This window comes from Erpetoichthys calabaricus, chromosome 9 (genome assembly GCF_900747795.2).
Source record: "Erpetoichthys calabaricus chromosome 9, fErpCal1.3, whole genome shotgun sequence".
NCBI classification, from domain to species: Eukaryota; Metazoa; Chordata; class Cladistia; order Polypteriformes; family Polypteridae; genus Erpetoichthys; species Erpetoichthys calabaricus.
In genome coordinates this window covers 73,809,701-73,831,803 of record NC_041402.2, presented here as the reverse complement: position 1 = coordinate 73,831,803, position 22,103 = coordinate 73,809,701, and the positions used below count along the sequence as shown (strand labels likewise).

The 22,103-nt window shown below is 40.4% G+C and overlaps 1 protein-coding gene across 1 annotated transcript in view; it reads left to right on the top strand.

The window, feature by feature from the left end:
- The window catches only part of galns (galactosamine (N-acetyl)-6-sulfatase), a 91,758-nt gene extending 72,920 nt beyond the window's left edge, over window positions 1-18,838 (top strand). Inside the window, exons 12-14 of the mRNA XM_028809746.2 lie at window positions 4,489-4,610; window positions 16,819-16,936; window positions 18,581-18,838. Of these exons, the coding sequence (XP_028665579.2) occupies window positions 4,489-4,610; window positions 16,819-16,936; window positions 18,581-18,667 (327 nt within the window). The 3' untranslated portion in view covers window positions 18,668-18,838. The remainder of the gene's footprint in view (window positions 1-4,488; window positions 4,611-16,818; window positions 16,937-18,580) is intronic.
- The last annotated feature ends 3,265 nt before the right edge of the window (window positions 18,839-22,103 follow it).

Below are 22,103 nucleotides of genomic sequence, written 5' to 3'. Positions count from 1 at the left end.
CAGATCCCAGCATGCCTTGCGGGTGTCCGTGTGGGAATCCTAAGCCAGGGATACTGCCATCTAGTTTATCAGGGGAGCAAATAGTCCAAGCAGGTTAACTACCCCATTTCTTTTATTATATCGGTCTCCTGGCCAGGTAAGGAACCAGAACCTGAACTTGTCCCGGCAGGGATGCCAGCTTAAGTAGTTGTTTGGCAAGGAACACCCTTCCTTTCTTCCTGTTTTTTTCTCACCCTGACCAGTAATGAACTGGAACCTATCCCAGAAGGGACGCCCATGCATGCTGTCTGTACAACCAATTATATATTACTGTTATAAAACAAAGGATTTTAGATAGATAGATAGATAGATAGATAGATAGATACTTTATTAATCCCAATGGGAAATTCACATTCTCCAGCAGCAGCATAATGATACAATAAATAATATTAAATTAAAGAATGATAATAATGCAGGTGAAAAAACAGGCAATAACTTTGTAAACTTTATTTAACTTAAACATGGCATACCCTGGATCATATGATAAATTCTATACTTTATTTTCTAACTTTCCACAGTCTATAGGATGATTTATTACTCTTTAGTAGTCTTTTTTATCTATGTCTATATAAGGATAGGAGAAGTCAGAGTGGCTAAAGTAGAACTAAAAGTTCAGTTGCTGCTATCTATAGATCTATGTATTTAAAATAAATAAATTCATATATACATACTAAACCCTTTGTAGAGTAAGTTTAGAACATTTATTTAAAAGAAATCCACAGTAACATAAACACAAACCATAAACTTTGTGTACGGAACAACAGTATTGATTCTGATTGCCAATAACAATGAGACAACCTATGGGAAAAAGTGAAACTTTTTATTGAATGGTGCAATGCCAATAATCCCCAGGGTCATCAAAACAAGGTAGCTGAATTTGAACCTTAGGAAAATTAAAGGGGGACATAGATGTGGTTACTTCAAAAAAGGTGAGTAGGTTTAAGTTCTTTGTGGTCAACAACAATGAACATCTCTCCTAGTTCTTCTGAGGAATGGTCAACAGTGCCTTTACTTTTTGAAAATGCTACGGAACATCAGTTTGTCTTCCCATATGCTCACTGACTTCTACTCAAACACAATAGAGAGCATACTTACTACTGTTTCACAGTCTGGTATGGCAACTGTACCATGCCAGAATTCAGGGCCCTGCAGAATGTGTCTAAAATGGCCCTATGCATCACTGTAGTCACACTGTGATCTATATAGCACATTTTTGAGTAGCTGTATCATAGTCTGCTACGGCAAATGCACAATGCCATATTTCATGACCCTGCAGCAGGTGGCTGAAATGGCCCAGTTTATTACTGGAACCATAATGTAATTCATGTAGGACATTTATAGGTGGTACAGAGGCAGCCTTATATGGCAGGCTGAAAGAGCAGACCAGAGGTTGTTAATAGAAGGGTTTTGGAAGTAGGAATGAAAGAGTGCTTACTGTTGTGCTCTTTTGGAAAGATGGCTCAGCCATCAGTTTCTGCAGAGTGCCAGTTAGTGCATTGTCATTGTATTGAAAGGCACAAAGGGCCGTGTTTGCTGTGACCCTGCCAATTCATAATCTCAAAAAATGGTGCCAGGATTTAAAAATCCAAAGCCAGACTTTGTACTCCACAATGCCATGTTTCAGTCATGGTTACTTTCCTGGCTGGGGTTCAAATGCCAGTTTTATGTCTGTTTTAATCCCATGTTTATGCTAATATTGTTGGTCATTTAGCTTCTACGTATCTGTGTATCTTCATTTTTGTTCCATGTGTTTTGTGGGTGGGTTCCCAAGAGGCAGGACAAGGGGCTGCCTTAAGCCCTATAAAATCTGGGGAAACACACATTCATTCTGAATGCACTGATTGTGTGGTGTGTTTCTCTAATGATTATCTGTTACTGAGCTTTTGTGAATTTTTGGATTTCTTGACCACTTTGCTCTGTATTTAAACTACTCTTTGTTTGCCTTGAATTGCTTTTGCCTTTAAAAGGTAACTCCTTGTGCCTTGTGTGCTCCATGGGGCTTTATTTTGTTACAGAGCAATTTTGCCAAATAAATATTTTTATTTGTAAAGATCTTGTGCTGCCTTTTTTGTGACTAGCCAGGGTACTTCTGGTGTGAATTTTACACATTTTTTGAGGCTTTCGTGCTTTGAGATTCTCAAGTTCACAATAACCCACAGGTCTGGTGTGAAAGAGTAGGCCTTACTACTACAAACTCAAGAGGTAATCTTACAGACTGCAAAGGTTCAAAAGTATGGCAAAGGGTTTATAGTCTAAAAATATCTTTGAAGATAGAAAGAAAAAAACATAAAATCTTTGGTCCAAGGAAAGCAAAAAATGTTTCTTGTTTGTTTTAAAGATTTGTATAGAAATCCTGAAAAACAAACCTGATGGGACCAAAGACCAAGGCAGAATCCAAACATAGAGCCTTACGAATCCAAATAACAATTGCAAAATTGAGAACCAAAGGGCAGATTTATAAAGTGCCAAAGCAAAACTTTCATGTGTTTCTAGCCTTTAAATAGCATGTAACAAAGAGTAGTAAATACATACTAAACATTATACAACTAAATATTAATTAAAGCAGAATAAAATGCACATGAAAAGTAAACAAAAGTACTTATTATCATTCCCTTATTAAATTTATTCCCTTCTGTTCAGTTTTCCTTTATATTTTTAATGGTGTAAATCTGCTTTTCTGCTTATCTTTAAATCCTTTAGACTCTAATGATGTCCTTTTGGGTATGGGGCTTGTTTGAGAGTGCCTCCTGCTGGTCATGGTATAATTGTGTATGTGTTTGTATGCTTCCTGAATTCCTTCTACCTATGTACAGTACATCATGCAGACTCATGCAACTGTCTCGCTCCTCAGTTTTAGACAAAACCTTTTTGAACACTTGCACAAATTTAACTTGCATTACTTGAATTCTGTTCAATTGAGTCCTCATCGGTCCAATCCACATGGGTAGTTCTGCAGTTGTTTCTTAATGTTCAACATCAGTGTTTTTATTTTATTTTTATTGTTATTGCTTGTTTAGTAAGTTAATTTAGGTTTGGTTCACAAGTGAATATTCCAAGTATGTCAACATTTATAAATATTGTAGTGCTTCTGACCTGTGAGGAAATATGCAGACAAGAAACCACAAGGAGGCTTTGCCGTAAGTGTTGGAGTGGAATAAAGGGAGCCAAACTAAGATGAGCAGCACTGTAGGTTGCACTGAAAAAGAATGAGAAGGCAGAGGGCACTGTGATGACAGCCCACAATGATGGCAATTAAACTGAGCATGTTTACGTACTTTACCTGGCATCACCCGAGGCTGACTAAATGAATTAGTCCAGGTCACTGTCAAAAAAAAGAGCTAATAAATGGTCCTTCCAATAACTGTTGCTTGTGTGCGTGTGTGTGTGTGTACATGTGGGATTCCTTCCTCCGCCACACTTCAGATTGTTGCAATACTTTGAATCTGTTAAGGAATGTAAATGTTACAAAAATATACAACTATATTGCTTTTAATTTGAGCAGAGGTTACTAAAAGTATAATGAAATATCATTTAATGAAATAATTTATTTGATTTTATAATGCTAAATGTTAGTCGTGTTTGTTATTACTTCACTGTTTATTGGTACTGAAAGTGAAATTAAGCTTCACCAGTGTAGTTGCACCACCCACCTCTGAATTTTTCTTGGGGCCGGTCCTGATTCCATGATAGGTGAAAATTCTTGTGCACATGATTTGTAATAATGTGAGTAAGCTGTTGTCATCTCATCTTTTCCTATCTACTGATGTGCCAGTACTTCTACTTTGGTCACAATGTCTCTCAAAGCTATGGAATAAGGCCTTACCACAGAGGAAAGATGAGCATTACAATAGGACCTAACTGGGATCAGCCTACTGTAGAGGAACACTGCCACCTTCCGTGTTGGGGTGGTAACTGCTCCTGGTTTCCACCTTCTCCCAGTCCGTCCATTATTCCTTGATTCCAGCCAGGACGAATATTGCAAGCCATTCTAGCTGGGTTTTGTCTTCACTCCTGAAATCCTTCTGTTATGGTCTCTCGGTCAGGATGGAGATCGATGTTTTGCCCATCTGTCCTCCATGGCACTACTGATATCCAGTTCAATTAAATATATTCCTATGTACTGTAGTGCTTCTAACAAGATGTTTGCTCACAGAGTTACACACATTTAATTGAATTTTATTACATTGAAAATTAACAGATAGCTGATAGTCGTTTCTTGCTTAATCTGAATGTTTCATTCAAAGTAGATATATGCTGCTAGTTTCTGTTGAATGGCATTTTAATCTAACCATTAAGTACTTCACTTAATAATTTATGATTATTTTTATTTTACAGTAGTGTTGCTGTTAACACATCAGTTATAGCAGTTGCACAGGTCGAGCTACAGTTTTATTTTTATTGAAAATTACCATCAGATTCATAATGCCAATTTTTATTTGTTCTCTTCAGGGTATTGATTTTTGTCCAGGTCAAAATGTCACTGGAGTAACCACTCACACTCAGGAAGAACACTCTATGCAACCACTCTTGTTTCACCTGGGCCAGGATCCAGGAGAGAAGTACCCACTTAGGTAAGAGTAATGGAAACAGATTGATGAACAACTGTTTGACTTTATTTTACAGTATTTAATGTTTGATCCAAAATTCTTACAAAAAAAGAACAAGAACCAATAAAAACCTTTTGTTAATCATATATACCTTACAATAATCATGGTAAAGATTTAAAAAAGATGGTAATATCAGGCTTATTCTCAATGGTTATGTTATTCATTTTAAATTCTTTATTTCTACCACATACCACATATTTGCTCTAACAGACCTTGTTGCCCCTAATAATAAAATGTTTTCTTCAGGTTTAAAACTAAAGATAACTTCTTTAGTTCTTTATAGTTTAACTGATTTACAGTACTTAGTTCATTTAATAATATTCATTGCCCGATTAACCTACCAGAAGACAGCAGTTAAACAATAAGAGACAGATCAGGCATGTGAACAAACTGAGAATAAATGTGTAATTCTAAACTTTAGATTTATGCACGTGTATAATATAGGGGGGGCGGCACGGTGGCGCAGTGGGTAGCGCTGCTGCCTCGCAGTTGGGTGATCTGGGGACCCGGGTTCGCTTCCCGGGTCCTCCCTGCGTGGAGTTTGCATGTTCTCCCCGTGTCTGCGTGGGTTTCCTCCGGGTGCTCCGGTTTCCACCCACAGTCCAAAGACATGCAGGTTAGGTGGATTGGCGATTCTAAATTGGCCCTAGTGTGTGCTTGGTGTGTGGGTGTGTTTGTGTGTGTCCTGCAGTGGGTTGGCACCCTGCCCAGGATTGTTTCCTGCCTTGTGCCCTGTGTTGGCTGGGATTGGCTCCAGCAGACCCCCGTGACCCTGTGTTCGGATTCAGCGGGTTGGGAAATGGATGGATGGATAATATAGGGGTGTTTTAGTTATACTGTATAACACACCATGGGGACAATCAGATATAAGACACATTTAGAAGATGTTAATTTTGTGTAGGTAAGTTTATATGTTGTTCATAATACTAACAAACTCAGTAATTTTTTTTTTATTTCTTCTTAAGGGAATTCTTGAATCCTTTTTATTGTTCACAGTTTTGTATGCAGTACATTTCTCTATAGGATTTTGTCTTTCTCTTTGTATTTGCTGAATATTAAAAGGTTTTCTTTGTACTTTGTTATCCCTTAAGGGTATATTTTTAAAAAGGTAATAAATCTATGGTGTCTATACTGATCTAGTTTCCCTTTGTACTATGTCAGATAAGTGTAAATCAATTTCCTCAATTAGTCCTAGAGTTTATTAAGATTTTTTTGAAAAGGCTGTATATTTTAGGGATTTTCAAAACAGTCACCTCAGGCATATCATGTAAAATAGGCTGTGTTTTGATTCACAATTCAGACAGAATGATTTCAAAGTCCAACTACCTACACATCTTCTAACCCACTTATGCAGTTCACGGTCATAGGGAACTGATCCCTATCTCAGCAGCATTGAGCATAAGGTGGGAAGCAGACCTAGTCATGTGTTTTACTTGACTGTATAATAAAGCACATGCATTTAGGTGTTACATTTTCTGTTTTCTCATTGTGTTTGCTTGTGCATAATATATGTATACAGTATCTGTTTTATAGAATGGTAAAAGTGATTTACTTTAAGTTCCATGCTGTCACTTAAAGAGGTATGTTGGTCATGGATCTAATGGTGACTATATCCTAATAATTTGAGACATTCACTGTATTGAGCGTTTATCAGTTTTTACTGGCAAGTTTTTTGATCCTGACTTTTAAAAGGCATATATTGCAATATGTATATTGTACTACTGTGCTTTGTTCATGGAGAAAGGAAGGCAAAAAGGGTAACTGGAGACAAAAGGTAGTAGTGGTAAATTTAGTGTAGACTGAATGAAAAGGGCTGGTGGAGGTAGAACCATTACAAACAATGTGTCTCTTCTCATTGGGAGTGGCCATGGCTAGACCTTCAATCTCCACAACAGCGTGAAGCTAACAATAGATCTAGAAGCCCTCACTATAGAAAATGTATGTAGGACAAGGTTTGACTTAATATTTTCATTAGCTCACGACTGGTCTAGAAATTAGAAAAGAAAACAGGCTATAAAGGCAAAAAAGAAAAACAGAAAAAGTGAATTTTAAGGCGATTGCCATAACACCTCAGGAAGTAATTTTCAGGACATAAAGTAATTAAATTTGAAGTTGTGCAGTTTATTGAAATAATGGCAAAGCTACACCGAATCAATTGCCTATGCTCACTGCATATAAGGAAAATGTTACGTCAAAGTAATTTAACAATAAACCCTTGCATCGCTCTCCAAAATACACAAGTAGTATGAGCTGAATGAGAAGCCTTAAAGGGAATTAAAATTATGAGGTGTTTTTTCTGAGCTTTGAAATGAACATAGAGAAGAAATACAACATGATTTAAAGTGAGTTAACCTTTCCAGCTGCATTGTGTGATGTGATGGATATTTTTAGATTGATTTAAACTCCTTTGCATAGCCTGAGTACATTGTGTAACTTGCACATATGACTGTACTAAGAGATGTGCTTTTGGCAGTATATGCTTTTGTACTCTGTAGTGAATGCAAAGGTGCAGAACCCAGAAGCTCTGTTCAAGAAAATACAAGCTTAATTGGTCCTTGTGGATAAAGCCGTTTTATTCAGAGAAAAGGAAGCTGTGGATAAATTCCCACTTAGCCATCCTCCCTACTCTGTTAACAGTAAATTGTATTGTTTCATTCAACTGAAACACTGTTTTATTTATTTATGTAGTCATATTCTTGTTTGCCTTAGTACTGTGTGCCTTCAGGTATTTTTTGCCCATGGCTGATATGGCCTGTCCTAAACAGCAGGACCTCATCTGCTACATACAAGATATTTAACCCAAAATCAATAGCCTTTACTGAATCACTGAAGCACTCAAATACCTCTGCCCTTTAACACCCTCTTTACCGCTCCATCTCTCTCTCTCTCTCTCTCTTTCTCTCTCCGAAATTGATTGTCTCTTCAGCAGGGTCCTGCTTATTTGTGAAGTGTGTCTGTGTAGTAACAGGAATATGAATCATTGAGCTTGCCTTTAAGATGAAACCTCTATGTCTTCATGATGAGGCTGCATGTCTGCTATTTTAGCCCACATTTTCATAGAAAGACACTTGCCTGGACACACATTGATGTACAATATTTTAAATGTGGATACATATAACACAAATGTGTATTTACTCTATCCATCATTTGGATATGCATATCTGACCATTACATTTTGTCATCAGTGTATAACAAGTATTAATCAGTAGTCAAGTTAATCTTTAACACTGATAACACTGAATTTAAGCCAAGGTGAGTGACTCTGTATTTATTCTCTCACATTTTCTTGGACAAATTTTTGAATATAACATGTAAAAGAAAGACACGACAAAGCATAAAGGGTTGGGGTTTTCCGGCCCCATATACTGTAAAGATAATTTTGTAGGTCAGGTTATTGTACAGGACAATAGACATCAGACAACAATATGGTGGAATGGGGGTTCTTTATGGAGAGGGACCGGAAATGAGGAGTGAAGGCTGCTGGGAAGGTATCAAGAGGGTTTCTGGGACGTTGACGTCATCAGGGGTCGAAAGAGGGAATGCGGAAGTAGGTTAGTTACTTGCGGTGGAGTCATGGCGGTGGTGTGTCCTTTTTTCTGCTGAAACAGAGAGAGGTTAGTACTCCGCCATTCCCTTCCGGCATGCAATTTCACGTAACAGTTTGGGTCCTTCCGCGGCTCCCTAAGCGTGCATGCGTGACATGACCCCAAGGGCCCAGACCCATCGGGTCGGGCGCACCGGACCGAGAGGTCGTGAACCCGGGAGAGGGTGTCGACGTTGGCTTGCAGGTTGCCCCGACGATAAGTGACGGTAAACATATATGGCTGCCGGTCCAAAAACCACCTGGTAACTCGAGGGTTTTGACTCCTTGTAAAGGGCCATCCACTGAAGGGCGGCATGGTCCGTCACCAGAGTAAACTCACGACCCAACAGATAATACCTGAGATAAGTCACCGCCCACTTGATGGCCAAGGCTTCCCTTTCCACAGCCGCATACCTGGTCTCCCGGTCCAACAGTTTCCGGCTCAGGTAGATAACGGGGTGTTCGACACCATCGACACTTTGGCTCAACACGGCACCCAAGCCTGTGTCCGAAGCATCGGTCTGGAGAAGAAAGGGTAGAGAAAAGTCAGGGGTACGTAATATTGGTGCCGTTGTCAGGGCCTTCTTTAGGTCACTGAATGCCTGTTCCGCAGTTTCATCCCATATCACATATAAAGGAGCCCGTTTCTTTGTAAGATTAGTCAAGGGTGCTGCTCTCTCGGAGAAATGGGGTACAAACCGGCGGTAGTACCCTGCTAACCCCAAGAAGGCTTGCACCTGTCTCTTGGTATTCGGACGGGGCCATTCCAGGATGTCCTTTATCTTGGAACATTGTGGCTTCACCTGTCCCCGTCCCACTAGGTAGCCTAAATATTTGGCCTCCTTTAAGCCGAAGAAGCATTTACGGGGGTTGACGCGGAGGCCGGCTTTCGCTAGCGTTGCAAGAACAACATACACCTGCAATATATGTTCCTCCCATGTGCTGGAATAGATGACCACGTCATCCAGGTAGGCAGCACAATAGGACTGGTGGGGCCTTAGCACTCTGTCTACCAGACGTTGAATGGTCGTTCTCGCCCCGTGCAGCCCAAATGGAAGTACCTTATATTGCCAATGTCCACTAGGGGTGCTAAAGGCAGTTTTCTCTTTTGTGGATGCCGTTAAGGGAATTTGCCAGTACCCTTTGGTCATGTCAAGAGTAGTCAGGTACTGAGCCATACCCAAACGTTCAAGCAGGTCATCCACTCTAGGCATAGGGTAAGCATCAAATTTGGAGACCCGATTGAGACGTCTAAAGTCGTTACAGAATCTCCAGGAACCATCTGGCTTGGAAACGAGGATGATAGGACTGGACCACGGACTGTGACTCTCTTCAATAATGTCCATGTCCAACATTTGCCTTATTTCCATTTCGACTTCTGTACGTTTTGCCTCCGGGAGGCGATAGGGCCTCTCCTGGACCACCACCCCAGGGTCAGTGATGATATCGTGCTCAATCGGCGAAGTGCGGCCAGGTAACTCACTGACCACTTCTGGGATGGCCAGGATTGCTTGTTCCAGCTCCTGGCATTGAGAGGGGAATAGTTCAGGACCAAGATTAGGGATCAATTTATCTGAAAAAAGGGAGAGGGCTGTACTGGAGGTAGGAGGGTCCATCCGATCTCTCCATGGCTTCAACAAGTTCACATGGTACACCCTCTCGCTTGGCCGACGATTTGGTTGTTTCACCAAATATTCGACAAGCCCTTTTCTCTCCTTGATCTCATATGGACCCAGCCAATGGGCCAGTAATTTAGAATGAGAAGAGGGCACGAGCACCATCATTCGGTCTCCAGGGTGGAATTCCCTGAGAGCAGAGTTTCGATTATAACACCGAACTTTCGCTGCTTGAGCACGAGTCATATGATCTTTTAAAAGGGGTCTAATTTTATTCAGCCTATCACGCAGTTGCGCGATATACTCTAATACGTTCGTGTAGGGAAGAGCCTCAGCTTCCCATCCTTCTTTTAACATGTCTAAAAGTCCCCAGGGCTGGCGTCCATAGAGCAGCTCAAAAGTGGAGAAGCCTGTGGAGGCTTGGGGCACCTCTCGATAGGCAAAAAGCACAAGAGGCAAAAGCTGGTCCCAATTCCCACCATCCGCGCTGACTGCTTTGCGCAGCATCTGTTTAAGCGTCTGGTTAAAGCGCTGTACCAGCCCGTCTGTTTGGGGGTGGTAAACAGACATTTTAAGATGCTTGATACGGAGTAACTTGGCCACCTCCCGGAACGTATCCGAGGTAAAGGGAGTACCTTGGTCCGTGAGGACTTCTTTAGGTATTCCCACTCTGGAAAAAAGGGCGACCAATTCCCGTGCGATGTTCTTTGTATTAGCGGAGTGCAGTGGAACCGCCTCTGGGTACCGAGTCGCATAGTCAACCATGACTAGTATATACTTATAGCCACGGCTCAAAGGCTCCAGGAGTCCGACAAGGTCCGTTCCGATTCTTTCGAAGAGGATATCTATCAGGGGAATGGGAACGAGAGGAGCACGGTCCCTCCTAGGAATCTGACGCATCTGACATTCCGGACAGGGACTGGCAGAAACGTCGGACCTCCTCATTTATTCCTGGCCAATAGAAACGGAGTTTTATCCTCTCCAAAGTTTTTTCGGCCCCGAGATGGGCGCCTAAGAGATGGGCATGAGCTAGTTCACAAACCTCCCGCCGGAAGGTCCGTGGCACTAGCAACAACTTCCACACCTCGCCTTCGTGACTCACGACTCGATACAGCAGATCGTTATCTAGTACAAAGTAGGGCTCCGGTGGCAGGGGAGTTTCTGACAAGTGGCCATCTACGGAAACAACAGCATTCCGGGCAAACTTCAGGGAATCATCATTCCACTGTTCTCTCTTAAACAAGGCAGGCGTGGACCTAAATTGATGGGTCATGTTGTCTAGTGGATCGATTTGTCCCGGGGGAGTGTTGTTTACTTGGCTCGGGCCCTCGCTTGGTGCTTCCGGGTGAGGGTCCGTCACTTGAGAATCTTCCCCCTGTCTGCCTACGTCATCACTGTTTGCCGAGGAGCACGGGCACCCATAACAAGACCTAACTTGGCAACAGGAGTGTTTTTATACTACCCCGCTTTTATTTTTTGACCAGTCGTGTCCTAAAATCACCGGGAAGGGGGGGTTCGGGTAGCACTGCCACTGAGACTCGGTTTAATTCCCCCTTCCAGGAAATATAACAATTAGCGGACCTATATGATCTGGTCTCCCCATGTACGCACTTAATTTTCACATGTTGGTTTAGCCATTGTCGCGGTAGTATATAACGGCGAGCAACAATGGTTATATTGCTCCCGGTATCGAACAAGGCAAGTACAGTATATCCATTTATTAAAACCACCCCCGTATTCGGGATTGCCAAGGGATTGGACAGAGCACAGTACCTCTCCGGAGTGACCCAGCTGCAATCCATCGGCTCCACATTCAATGGGCAGGATGGTAGGAGGTGGCCGGCCTCACCACACTTGAAACAGCGTGGTGGGCCCAGCTTCTCCTCGGGGCTTCACCGGAGTTTCTGCAGCGCGGCGGGTGGGCTCGGGAAAAATGGTGCGTCCCTGTCGCACACCGCGAGCCGGCCTTTCTGACTCCCCGGTTCAGTGCACCACGAGCTGACGCTCCAGGACTTCTAGGAGGCCCTTCATATCCCTATAGGGATGTCGCCGGACCTGTTGAGCGAGGTAACTCGGCATGGCGTTCACTAGACCATCACATGCTATCTGCGCGACTACACGGCATGCCTGGGGTCCTTTTGGCCGTAGCCAGCGGCCCATTTTGCCCCAAAATTCGAAGGCCTGGGCTCGGGCTGGGCGTTCAGTGTCAAACTGCCAATTACGCCACTCACTCGCCTGCTGGTCCGACGTAATGCCGTAGCGACTTAGGATCTCCGCTTTGAGGAGGTCATAACTCGCGGCTTCCTCCTCAGGGAGATCATAATAGGCCCGCTGCGCGGCGCCCTTCAAGTAAGGCGCGAGAATGGACACCCACTCCGCCCGTTGCCACTGGTTCCGGGAGGCAGTCCTCTTGAAGATGCTGAGGTACAACTCGATACCTCCTCCGATTGTACCATTGTCGGAGACGGAGGCCGGGCGGGCTCCGGTCTTACCGATTCAGCTGATGCAAGTCGCGCTTTGGTCTCCTCCAATTCGCGCTTCGTTGCGGCTTGCTCGTGCTGTAGATTTAGGAGCTGTGTTGCCATTTCCTTTAGGACAGCGTTCAGGTCCTGCCCTTCAGTCATATTTTTAGACTTTGTGTATCCTACCTACCGACTACGCCACTGTAAAAGAACGACACGACAAAGCATAAAGGGTTGGGGTTTTCCGGCCCCATATACTGTAAAGATAATTTTGCAGGTCAGTTAATTGTACAGGACAATAGACATCAGACAACAATATGGCGGAATGGGGGAGTCTTTATGGAGAGGGGCCGGAAATGAATAGTGAAGGCTGCTGAGGAGGTATCAAGAGGGTTTCTGGGACGTTGACGTCATCAGGGGTCAACAGAGGGAATGCGGAAGTAGGTTAGTTACTTGCGGTGGAGTCGTGGCGGTGGTGTGTCCTTTTTTCTGCTGAAACAAAGAGAGAGAGGTTAGTACTCCGCCATTCCCTTCCGGCATGCGATTTCACGTAACAGTTCCTAGGCTCCCTAAGCGCGCGTGCGTGACAAACATTATGCAGATGGTATATGATAATGATATATTCATACTTTTATATTGGTATTTACAGTGGATATTACAAGTCTACCCCAGTTAAACATTTAGCTTTTGTTAGGGGAAATAGGCTATTCTTGAGATAAGGAGAGACAATGTGCACTCATGTGTGGTGTTTTAAGGCATTTTTACCCAGATCCAAAAAATGATTCAACTAGCACCCTGCATTCACAATGTTAGTAGAGCAAGTCATGCAAGCCCAAACTTTACCCAGTGGCAGAGGCATCCCAGTCTTACATTGATCAAAACTAGCACTGGAGCACATGCGCAGATTCTGTGCTGTTTCTTTCGTGTGAGTTTAGTGGTTGTGTAACCTGTATTGCCTTCATGTCATTGTTCATTTTAAATATATAACATCTGAAGAAGTAAAGGTAACCTATTGACAATATCTGAGATGAGCTGTGTCTACCCCAATCATCAGTGATGATGATTCCAAGAAATTTAGAGTGTCGATCCTAATCAGGCATACAATGATGGTGTCATGAATTTTAATAATAGAGTTGTAACTGTCTGGTCACATAATCATGAACAAGGAATACAGTAGTGATGCTGCCTGTCCACATATACTTAGGTATATAATTAAGGAAAATCAAAATCCAGTTGCACAGGGTGTCACTCAATCCCAAGTGTTGATTGGGATTGCCAAGATTGGAAACCAGTATTAATGAGACAACAGTGTTAAATGGTAAGGTACAGTATAGTCTTTTAAACAGTACTCTGCTTTAGCATTTGTTATCCGTGTATACCGGGATGGCATGAATTGAAATATGGCATCCTCTGTGGACAAGTTATGGTAATAAGCAAAAAGTCAGGCATGTTAAGTTTAGTATGTCCCAGTCTTCTGAAGCATGTAATCACAATGAGAAAGTCAATTTTCTTCTTTTTAACAAGGATAACTGATGTCTTTTTGAAGAAGGAATGGAAGTATCATATTCTCAATATAGCACTGAACAGTCAAGCAAAATGACACCTTCTATTGGCTAACTAAAAAGATTACAATATGCAAGCCTTCGAGGAATCTCAGGGCCCGATGTTGCCTGAAAAAGGAGCCTGAGCTGCCTTGAAAACTTGCATATTGTAATCATTTACATTTCTATTTACATATTTTGTACTGTACTCACTTTGGATTCCTCTCTATTTCCTCTCTTTCATCTATCCAGATTGTAGCAGAGTGAAATGATGTTTGCAAGACAAAAAGATGCTTGGAGTGCCAACTGGGCAACAAACCCCTTTTAATTCAGAAAATAACTAAAATTAGTACTTCACTGTGTTGACTTTTAAAGAGACAAATAGTCCTCTTGTTGAAATGGTCTGAAAGGAAAACGGGAAAATCAATGTGAGAGCCTGGTCCACATCAAAATGAGACGCCATCCAGTGTGGTGAATTCTGCTTTAATATGCTGCCGACCAGAAGGGGTGGAGCTTCTTTTTAGTTCAGTGCCCTCAAAGGGAAATTTCTCCTGGCTATGAGGGAAGAAGGATGTAAGTCTGTTAGCAGCAGCTCCCCCTTTCATCTCGGTGTGGTATTACTTACTTCAGGTGGCACACATGTGTGACAAGATACATAATATCAGATAACATAACCTGTATAAATTTCCCTGGCTTTAGTTTTTAGGTGTGTGTTCTCTCCAGAGCTGCTTCCTACCTTGTGCCAATTTTAAACATTTTATATAATAAGCTAAAAATGGACCTAACAGTTTAAATTTGGTAATTAAATGTGAATGTATAGGAGATGTAATAGACTGCCACACTACGCAGATTTAGCTCATGCTTACAGGACTGGTTTGCAAAGTGAATGAATAAAACAATATGCCATATGATTTGACAAGACCACCTGCCCTTTTATTATTCCTCTATCAGCTTTTGATATGAATCTGAATGTTTTTAAAATTCATTGTAAAGTATATTCTGAGGGGTAATTATTTTTATGAAATGAAATTTTCAAATTGATTTTATGTAAATGGGATTGCACAAGTATTTAAGTCAGACAACATATAAACTGCAGAATTCATTGATAGTAAGTCATAGTATATTTTGCTTAGATTCTCATGTAATGTGATCCACAGCTGACCATTTCAGTATTCCTCATGATCATAGAAGAGTGAGTTCAGACAACAGAATGAGTAAGGAGGATGAAAACATACGGAGAGCGCTAAAACTGTAGACAGTAAACACTTTAGACTTTAAATTGTTCAGCTGCAGCTGTTACTTAATAGCTATATTTTAAAGAGTTAAATAGTACCAAGTTTCATTCTGTTATGTGGAACACTCAGACTCAACATTTATGAAAGCTCAAATAAATGTAATATATGGACTCTAAGGCTTATATTTTAATGTGTGGGTTCTCAGAGTTCTTTAAATATTTTGTTTTTTTGAAATTTTAGAGGTACTAATTGTTACTTTTGTCAAGACAACTGTACAGTGAACGTTTTTGTGATTCTCAATTTTTTTAAATGCCACAGCCTAATATCTGTATTTATTTCATAAAGAAAACCTGTGTGACGATATGCTTATGCTGGATATTTTGCTAAAACAATTCTCTGCAAAAGCTGGCAAAGAAACTGTTAAAGTATAAATGTTCAGAAAAAACATGTGAAAAGCAGTATGCTAGAAGAGTAAATGGATGTATAGGAACAGTTAGCAGGTGCTATTGTGAAGTGTAAGCGGAATGGTTCCCCAGAGAAAAGAGTTTATTCAGTACTTACCAGGAGGTGTGAGGTGGACAGGGCCCCAGGTTATTACCCTAATTGACACTTCGCCTCACACACACACACACGTACACCCTCCCATCCCTCCCTAGAGACCAATCAGAGCTCTGAACCAAGGAAAGGGGGGCGGGAATGCAGGCAGACACAGGTGCTCCTGCATTCCCATTATTCACTGTAATTGCACTGGTGTGATTTCTCTATCTAAGTGCTGATCGACTACACACAACCCCCCCCCCCCCAATCTGAAATCAACAGCTCCTTCAACTAAACTATGCCCGTTAACCCTACAGGACCTACTGAGGAGGGAGGGGGTAGTGTTCGAGCCAAGCACACAGCCGAGGCTCAGCATTTTGCCTGAGAAATCTAATAACTCTCAGAGGTGCACGCTAGCATTTTTAATAGAGAGTTCAGAGACAAGCCTGGCCACATCTGCTGTGGTGCTAATTTAAAAGGTTCCTACTTCGTTTTCCACCTGCATTGTTTGAGCTCTCTGATCATTTTTTTTTCTTATACAAGTATTAACAATAACTTTAGTCATGCATGGACAAAAAGTAAAATATTACAGTAATCCTGCTTACATACAATGTGTGGTCATTGCAGAGTTACTATACCTTTGCTTGCACACAAACTGTTACTTTCCCCTTAATTTGAATTAAGCACCAATTCTGCTATTTTTCACTGTATGAAATATGCTACTGCTCATGAAAAGATGAGATAGGTAGAAAATTAATCAAAAATGAAATCATTATAATTCTATATGATAATTGTTTCTTATCTGCACTGTCTTAATTAATAAGGTAAAGAGGTTGCCACTGCCATAGTGTTTGAAAGCTTATTATGGATAGTAAAAAAATTCAGCCACCTATTAGGTAAATGTGGTATCTCTATATTGATATATATTGCTGAACATCCACCTTTGGTAAAATGAAAGGACAACTTAGGATAATATTACATAACATTGCCTAGTTGTGGCTTTGACAATTCTTTTTCCGTGTTTAATTATTTTGGTTAAAGATTGAATTAACAATTAACACAACATTTAATTGATAACTGTATAACAGCCGATAGATAACTCAATTATAAATTGCATTTTTTACCCATAAAACATCTTAAATGTCCTCTTCATGTCATTTCTTCTAGTGTTCTAACAGTGTTATATTTACTGTTTTAGTGTCCTAACGTCAGAGTACCAGAAAGAGCTTGTTCGCATCTCCTCAGTGGTGGAGCAGCATAAGAAATACCTTATACCAGGACTGCCTCAACTCAACATGTGTGACAGAGCAGTGATGGTAAGGAAGCAATTACATTTCATATCTGAAGTCTGGCAGACTCTTTCACAGTAATGCAGTTGTACATGGAAATGTAAGGTGGATTATGGTTGTTTTGAGATATTTTTGTACAATTTCCCAGATGAATGTTGATCATACTGAATAGGAAAATATTTGAAATAAAGGAAAATATGTTTTTTTTTTTAAACAGTCATGCTGCTTGTACTTCAGTGAACACTTTCAGCTGGCTAGGCATTGTTCAGGAATGACAGACGCCTTAAGGATGTAAAATAACAACATTGTAAGGGAGGGATGAGCCTTCCTTTATTTGCTTTTGGCTTAAACTAATCGTTTTAAATCTGGACACAAAAGGTTAGAGTTACAGATTAGAGATATTTACCTAACAGAAAGGCTCAAGTTTTTAATCATGCGCTGCTGTCAGTTTTGTTCTCAAAGACTAATGTCCAATTGTCACTGTCATTATTCACAGATGAGTGGAGTTGTTTTCAGTTTTTATATGTTTCTCATGATTCAGATTAAATGGTTTCTGTCAATTATTTTAGCCATTTGCTTTATACACTTTGATGGACAAGGACATTATCTGAATTTGTTTTTGCTGTTAAATTATTGGAAACGTAAATACTGTGCTTTGTCAGAAATGAAGTATTAAAACTTGTCTGTTCTAGTAATGAAAAGTTTTAAATACTGCATTAGAAATGACACACCATAAATCAGATCTCAGTGCTTGACCTGCAGATTCCAAATGAATTTTGAAGGATTTTGCAAGTTTATTGAAAGTAAGGTAGGTTAAAATTATATGTAGAGTCACTGCCCTCAAGTGGATAGTTATTGTAAAACCATGAACATCAGTATGTGACCCTGGAATGCCTTGAATGCTCTGTAAAACATTTTCTAGCGGCTTTAGATATGTTTTACTTTTATAATAGTGATTAGAGCTATAGGACTGTAATTATTTGCAGTGTTTCTATATTCTGTTGTGGCAAAGAAGATTCATATTAAGTAAGAAAGCAGACAACCTCTGTAAACAACACTGAAAATGAAAAACTTTAAAATATAAAGTATATAAAATATATATATAACTTCAGTGTCATCATTGGAGAATTTGCATATTGTCCTTTTTTTGCTATAAGTGGTATATGAAATATAAAATACATGTTTGACTTCTCACTACATTCATAATGGTTAACACGGTACTACACCCTAGTACTACTTGAAGTAGTCCCTAAATCTCAAGGTCACAAATTTTGTCATCACCAATTACACACCCTATGACCCTTACCAAGTCAACTAGCCAAAACTGAAATTCTAGAAATATGTTTGCTTTCATTATTTCCTTATTCATTATGACCCATAATAAAATTAAGTTGATTTATTGGCTGAAATAAATTGTTTATTTAATCAGTAAATCAAAAGTAAATAAAAATAACAAAATAAATAACTAAAGAACAACAAATGAGCAAATACCAGATACAAATGGTGTTTTCTTATACCACACCAGACACTTTGCTTTAAGCCAAATAAATATTACTTTCGTACAGTAAATATAATTTATTAATAATCATATTATGAAATGACTAGCCTCTTCATTGAGTTGTATGCATGAAAATGTGAGATAATGGAAGTCCTTTGACTTTGTTGTTGCAGAACTGGGCCCCTCCAGGATGTGAGGCATTAGGAAAATGTCTGACACCTCCCAAATCGGAACCCTGGAAATGTGTTTGGCCACATTGATGACAGATGCATCTACAGCTATTCAGAGGTGTATCTAGACTAATAATGTCTGTCTTGTAATAAATATAACATTGTATGCATGCTACTGATTAAATGCGAGTTTTAATTTATTTTACTGTGTATTACGTTTAGTTATGAAAGATAAAATGAGAATTAAATGCTTTTTTTTAACTTCTGCCTGTATTTACAATAGTCAATCAAAAAAATGCACCTTCATAATTGGATTAAGCGCTAGAGCCTATATAATTTTAATATAACTGATACTCGGTATTTTGTCAGTATTAAGGCTGTAGGACAGTTCTGTTTGTCCATCACAACCGACTAACTGTTGACTGTCAATGCTGGGAGGTGGAATGGACTGATTCTCCAGCTGCCTTGAACAATTTTATAATATTTGTGCGCCATTTCAGGCAAAATGTTCCTATTTTTTACTGTATAAAACATATGTAAAATGTATTTGTTGTGCAAAAAATTAACGGAACCAGTAGAATTGGTATGTGCACTATGCCAATGTTAAAAGCATTGCAGACATACTGCAGTGAAACCATGAAAACACAGCAATGCTTCATTTTAGTACTGTGTTATCTACAGTTACACAGTTTGGCCTAAACACCATTGAAAGTACCATAATGCATTTGGTGGTGATTGAGTAGCAGTAGACTGTGTGGACAGCCGCCTTATTAGAACTAGTGAACATTCTTGGCAAGCGTAGCTAGACAGAAACAAGTGACTGTCCTGTACATTACATACAGTATTCTGAAACAGTAAGCAAACAGCTTATAAAATGATTCTGTCTTTATTTAGTGTTTTTCCCAAAAATATTTATTCACTTCAAAGTTAATATTCAAACAAATAATATAAGTTGTCATTCAAGCACTAGGTTTACTGTTGGCCAGTATAGTTGTTTAGCTAAACTACTGGTGGGCTTTGCCCCCTGCTCGCTTTGCTCGCCAACCCCTGGTGTTGGGTAACCCGAAATACATTAATATATGTATGAGATATATTGGAGTGTAAAGGTGTAGATGACGAACAAAGGAAGTAAAGAACCCATAGCATGGCACATTAGAAAGATATATTGGAATATTTCTTTATACACAACATTTGTAGTAAAGATGGTGTGTTGTCCTTGAATGAGTTTTCCTTGGTATGGAGTATCTACAACTTTAACTCTAATGTCAGATGAACGCCGAACTCTTGATAAGGCTACATAAAGTTGTCCATGTCCAAGTACAGGCTCAGAGAGGTATATGCCAACTCTGTACATGGTTTGTCCTTGGGATTTGTTGATCGTCATGGCAAATGCAGGTTTAATGGGAAATTGGCGTCGTTTAAGTGTAAAAGGTAATTCCAGGTAAGAACTTGTAAGGTCAACTCTAGGAATCAAAACAGTATTGTTAGAATGTGATCCTGTAAGTACTTTTGTAGACTTAGCTAATGGGTGACCGTTTATGACTTCAGCGACGTTTCTCATTATCAGCTCTGTGTATTGCTTGTTTTCAGGAAGGGTCTGCCATTGCCAGCTGGTGGTCTGATATTTTCCCCGGTAGATGCTAAAGGAAATGAACTATTGTAGGATCCAATGCAGTCCATAAAGTTTTTACTTTCGGGTACATTGTTAGTTAGAAGCTTCCCTAGATATTCAGGAAAGTCATCTAAAGGAGGCAGTCTAACCTGACCCTTTTGACAACAATGTGTAAACTCATTAGTTGTAGTGCCAGTTGTTTCTTCAGGGAAGTTAAGTGAATGACAATGACAGCAAATGATATTCATTAATCCTAATGAATGTTCATTAATAGTGGACTCATTACAGAATGCGTTGTCAGCTAATTGGCGGAATTGTTTAGCGGCTGTTTGTCGTTCCTTTCTTTGCCGTTTATGTATTGCCTCTGCTGTTTGAGAGTCGCGTTGTAGGCGCCTGCGTTCATTAATTGTATTCAGGCGGGCTCGTTTCTGTATGTCTGTCAGTTGAGATGTTTCGTTTTGGAGCCGTGACTTCTTTGGTTGCGTTGTTTGAGAAGCGCGTTGTAGGTGCCTGCGTTCATTGTTTTTATACAGACGGGCTCGTGTTTGTAGCCCCGTTAGTCGAGCTCTTTCATTTTGGAGCCGTGCCTGCTTTGCTTGCGGCATTTCAGAGGCGCGTTGTAGGCGCCTGCGTTCATTGATTTTATCCAGGCGGGCTCGTGTGTGTATCTCCATCAGTTGTGGTGTTTCGTTTTGAACCCGTGCCTGCTTTGCTTCCGCAGTTTCAGATGCGCGTTGTAGGCATCTATGTTCATTGTATTTGTCCATGTGGGCTCGTGTTTGTAGCTCCGTTAGTCGAGCTGTTTGGTTTTGGAGCCGAGACAGTTTTGCTTCAAAGGTTTCAGACGTGCGTTGTAGGCGCCCACGTTTAATGATTTTATCTATGCGGGCTCATTTTTGTAGCTCCGTTAGTTGAGCAGGATCGTTTTGGAGCTGTGACCGTGACTCCATTAGTTATCCGTTTTCTACCGTTAGTAATATGGATAATTGCACTTACTGTTAATACGGAGCGTTTTCTGTGGTTGTACTGTTAATAATGCATCACTGTAATATGATTCACATATGCTATATGGTTTGGACGTGCGAGGATGCCGAATGTTTAATACGGAGAGTTTGTCTATTCTTATTACCCGGACCATGCTGTGTAGTGTGGACGTTTAGTTCAGAAGCGCGTTGTAGGCACATGCGCCTTTCGTACTTTCTCACGCCTTCCGTACTATCTTTGTGGACCTTTGTGGACCCCGTAGTGTCTTCCGTTTGACTCTGGGGTGCAGTGCAGAATCCTCTTTTCTGTGTGCTGTAGGCGCCTGCGCACTATGTCTGCTGCGTCCATCGCCGTGTATCTGGGTCCGTGCCTTCCGGTTTACCATTCTCGGTTAGTAATATGGATTCATTTGACAGTGCAGAATTTTCTTGAGCCCTGCTCATATTAGCGCACAAGCCCAGGCTGTGACCTTTCTTGGTTTTCATGGCGTTAGTTCCGGCGCCGCCGAGAGTGGCAGCCTTTTCAGCAGTTCCGTGTATGACTGTATGTGTATGTGTACTTTTCTACTTTTATTTTTCTGTTTTTATTTATTGATCACTCCTTTTGTGAATTTCCCCTTGGGATTAATAAAGTATCTATCTATCTATCTATCTATCTATCTATCTATCTATCTATCTATCTATCTATCTATCTATCTATCTATCTATCTATCTATTGTGCAAAAGTGCCTACCACTGTTTTAAATGGAATAATCCAGCTTGGTTTCATCTCATTTTACAGCATGGGATGATTTGGGTATAGTTATGTAAAAGGCAAATTTGAACAGTTGTAGAAGAACTCAAGTAGCATTCAAAACTATAGGAAGAGAATATTTAACTTCCACAAACAAGATTTTTTTTGGTGTGTCTACATTACTAATTAATCAAAGAG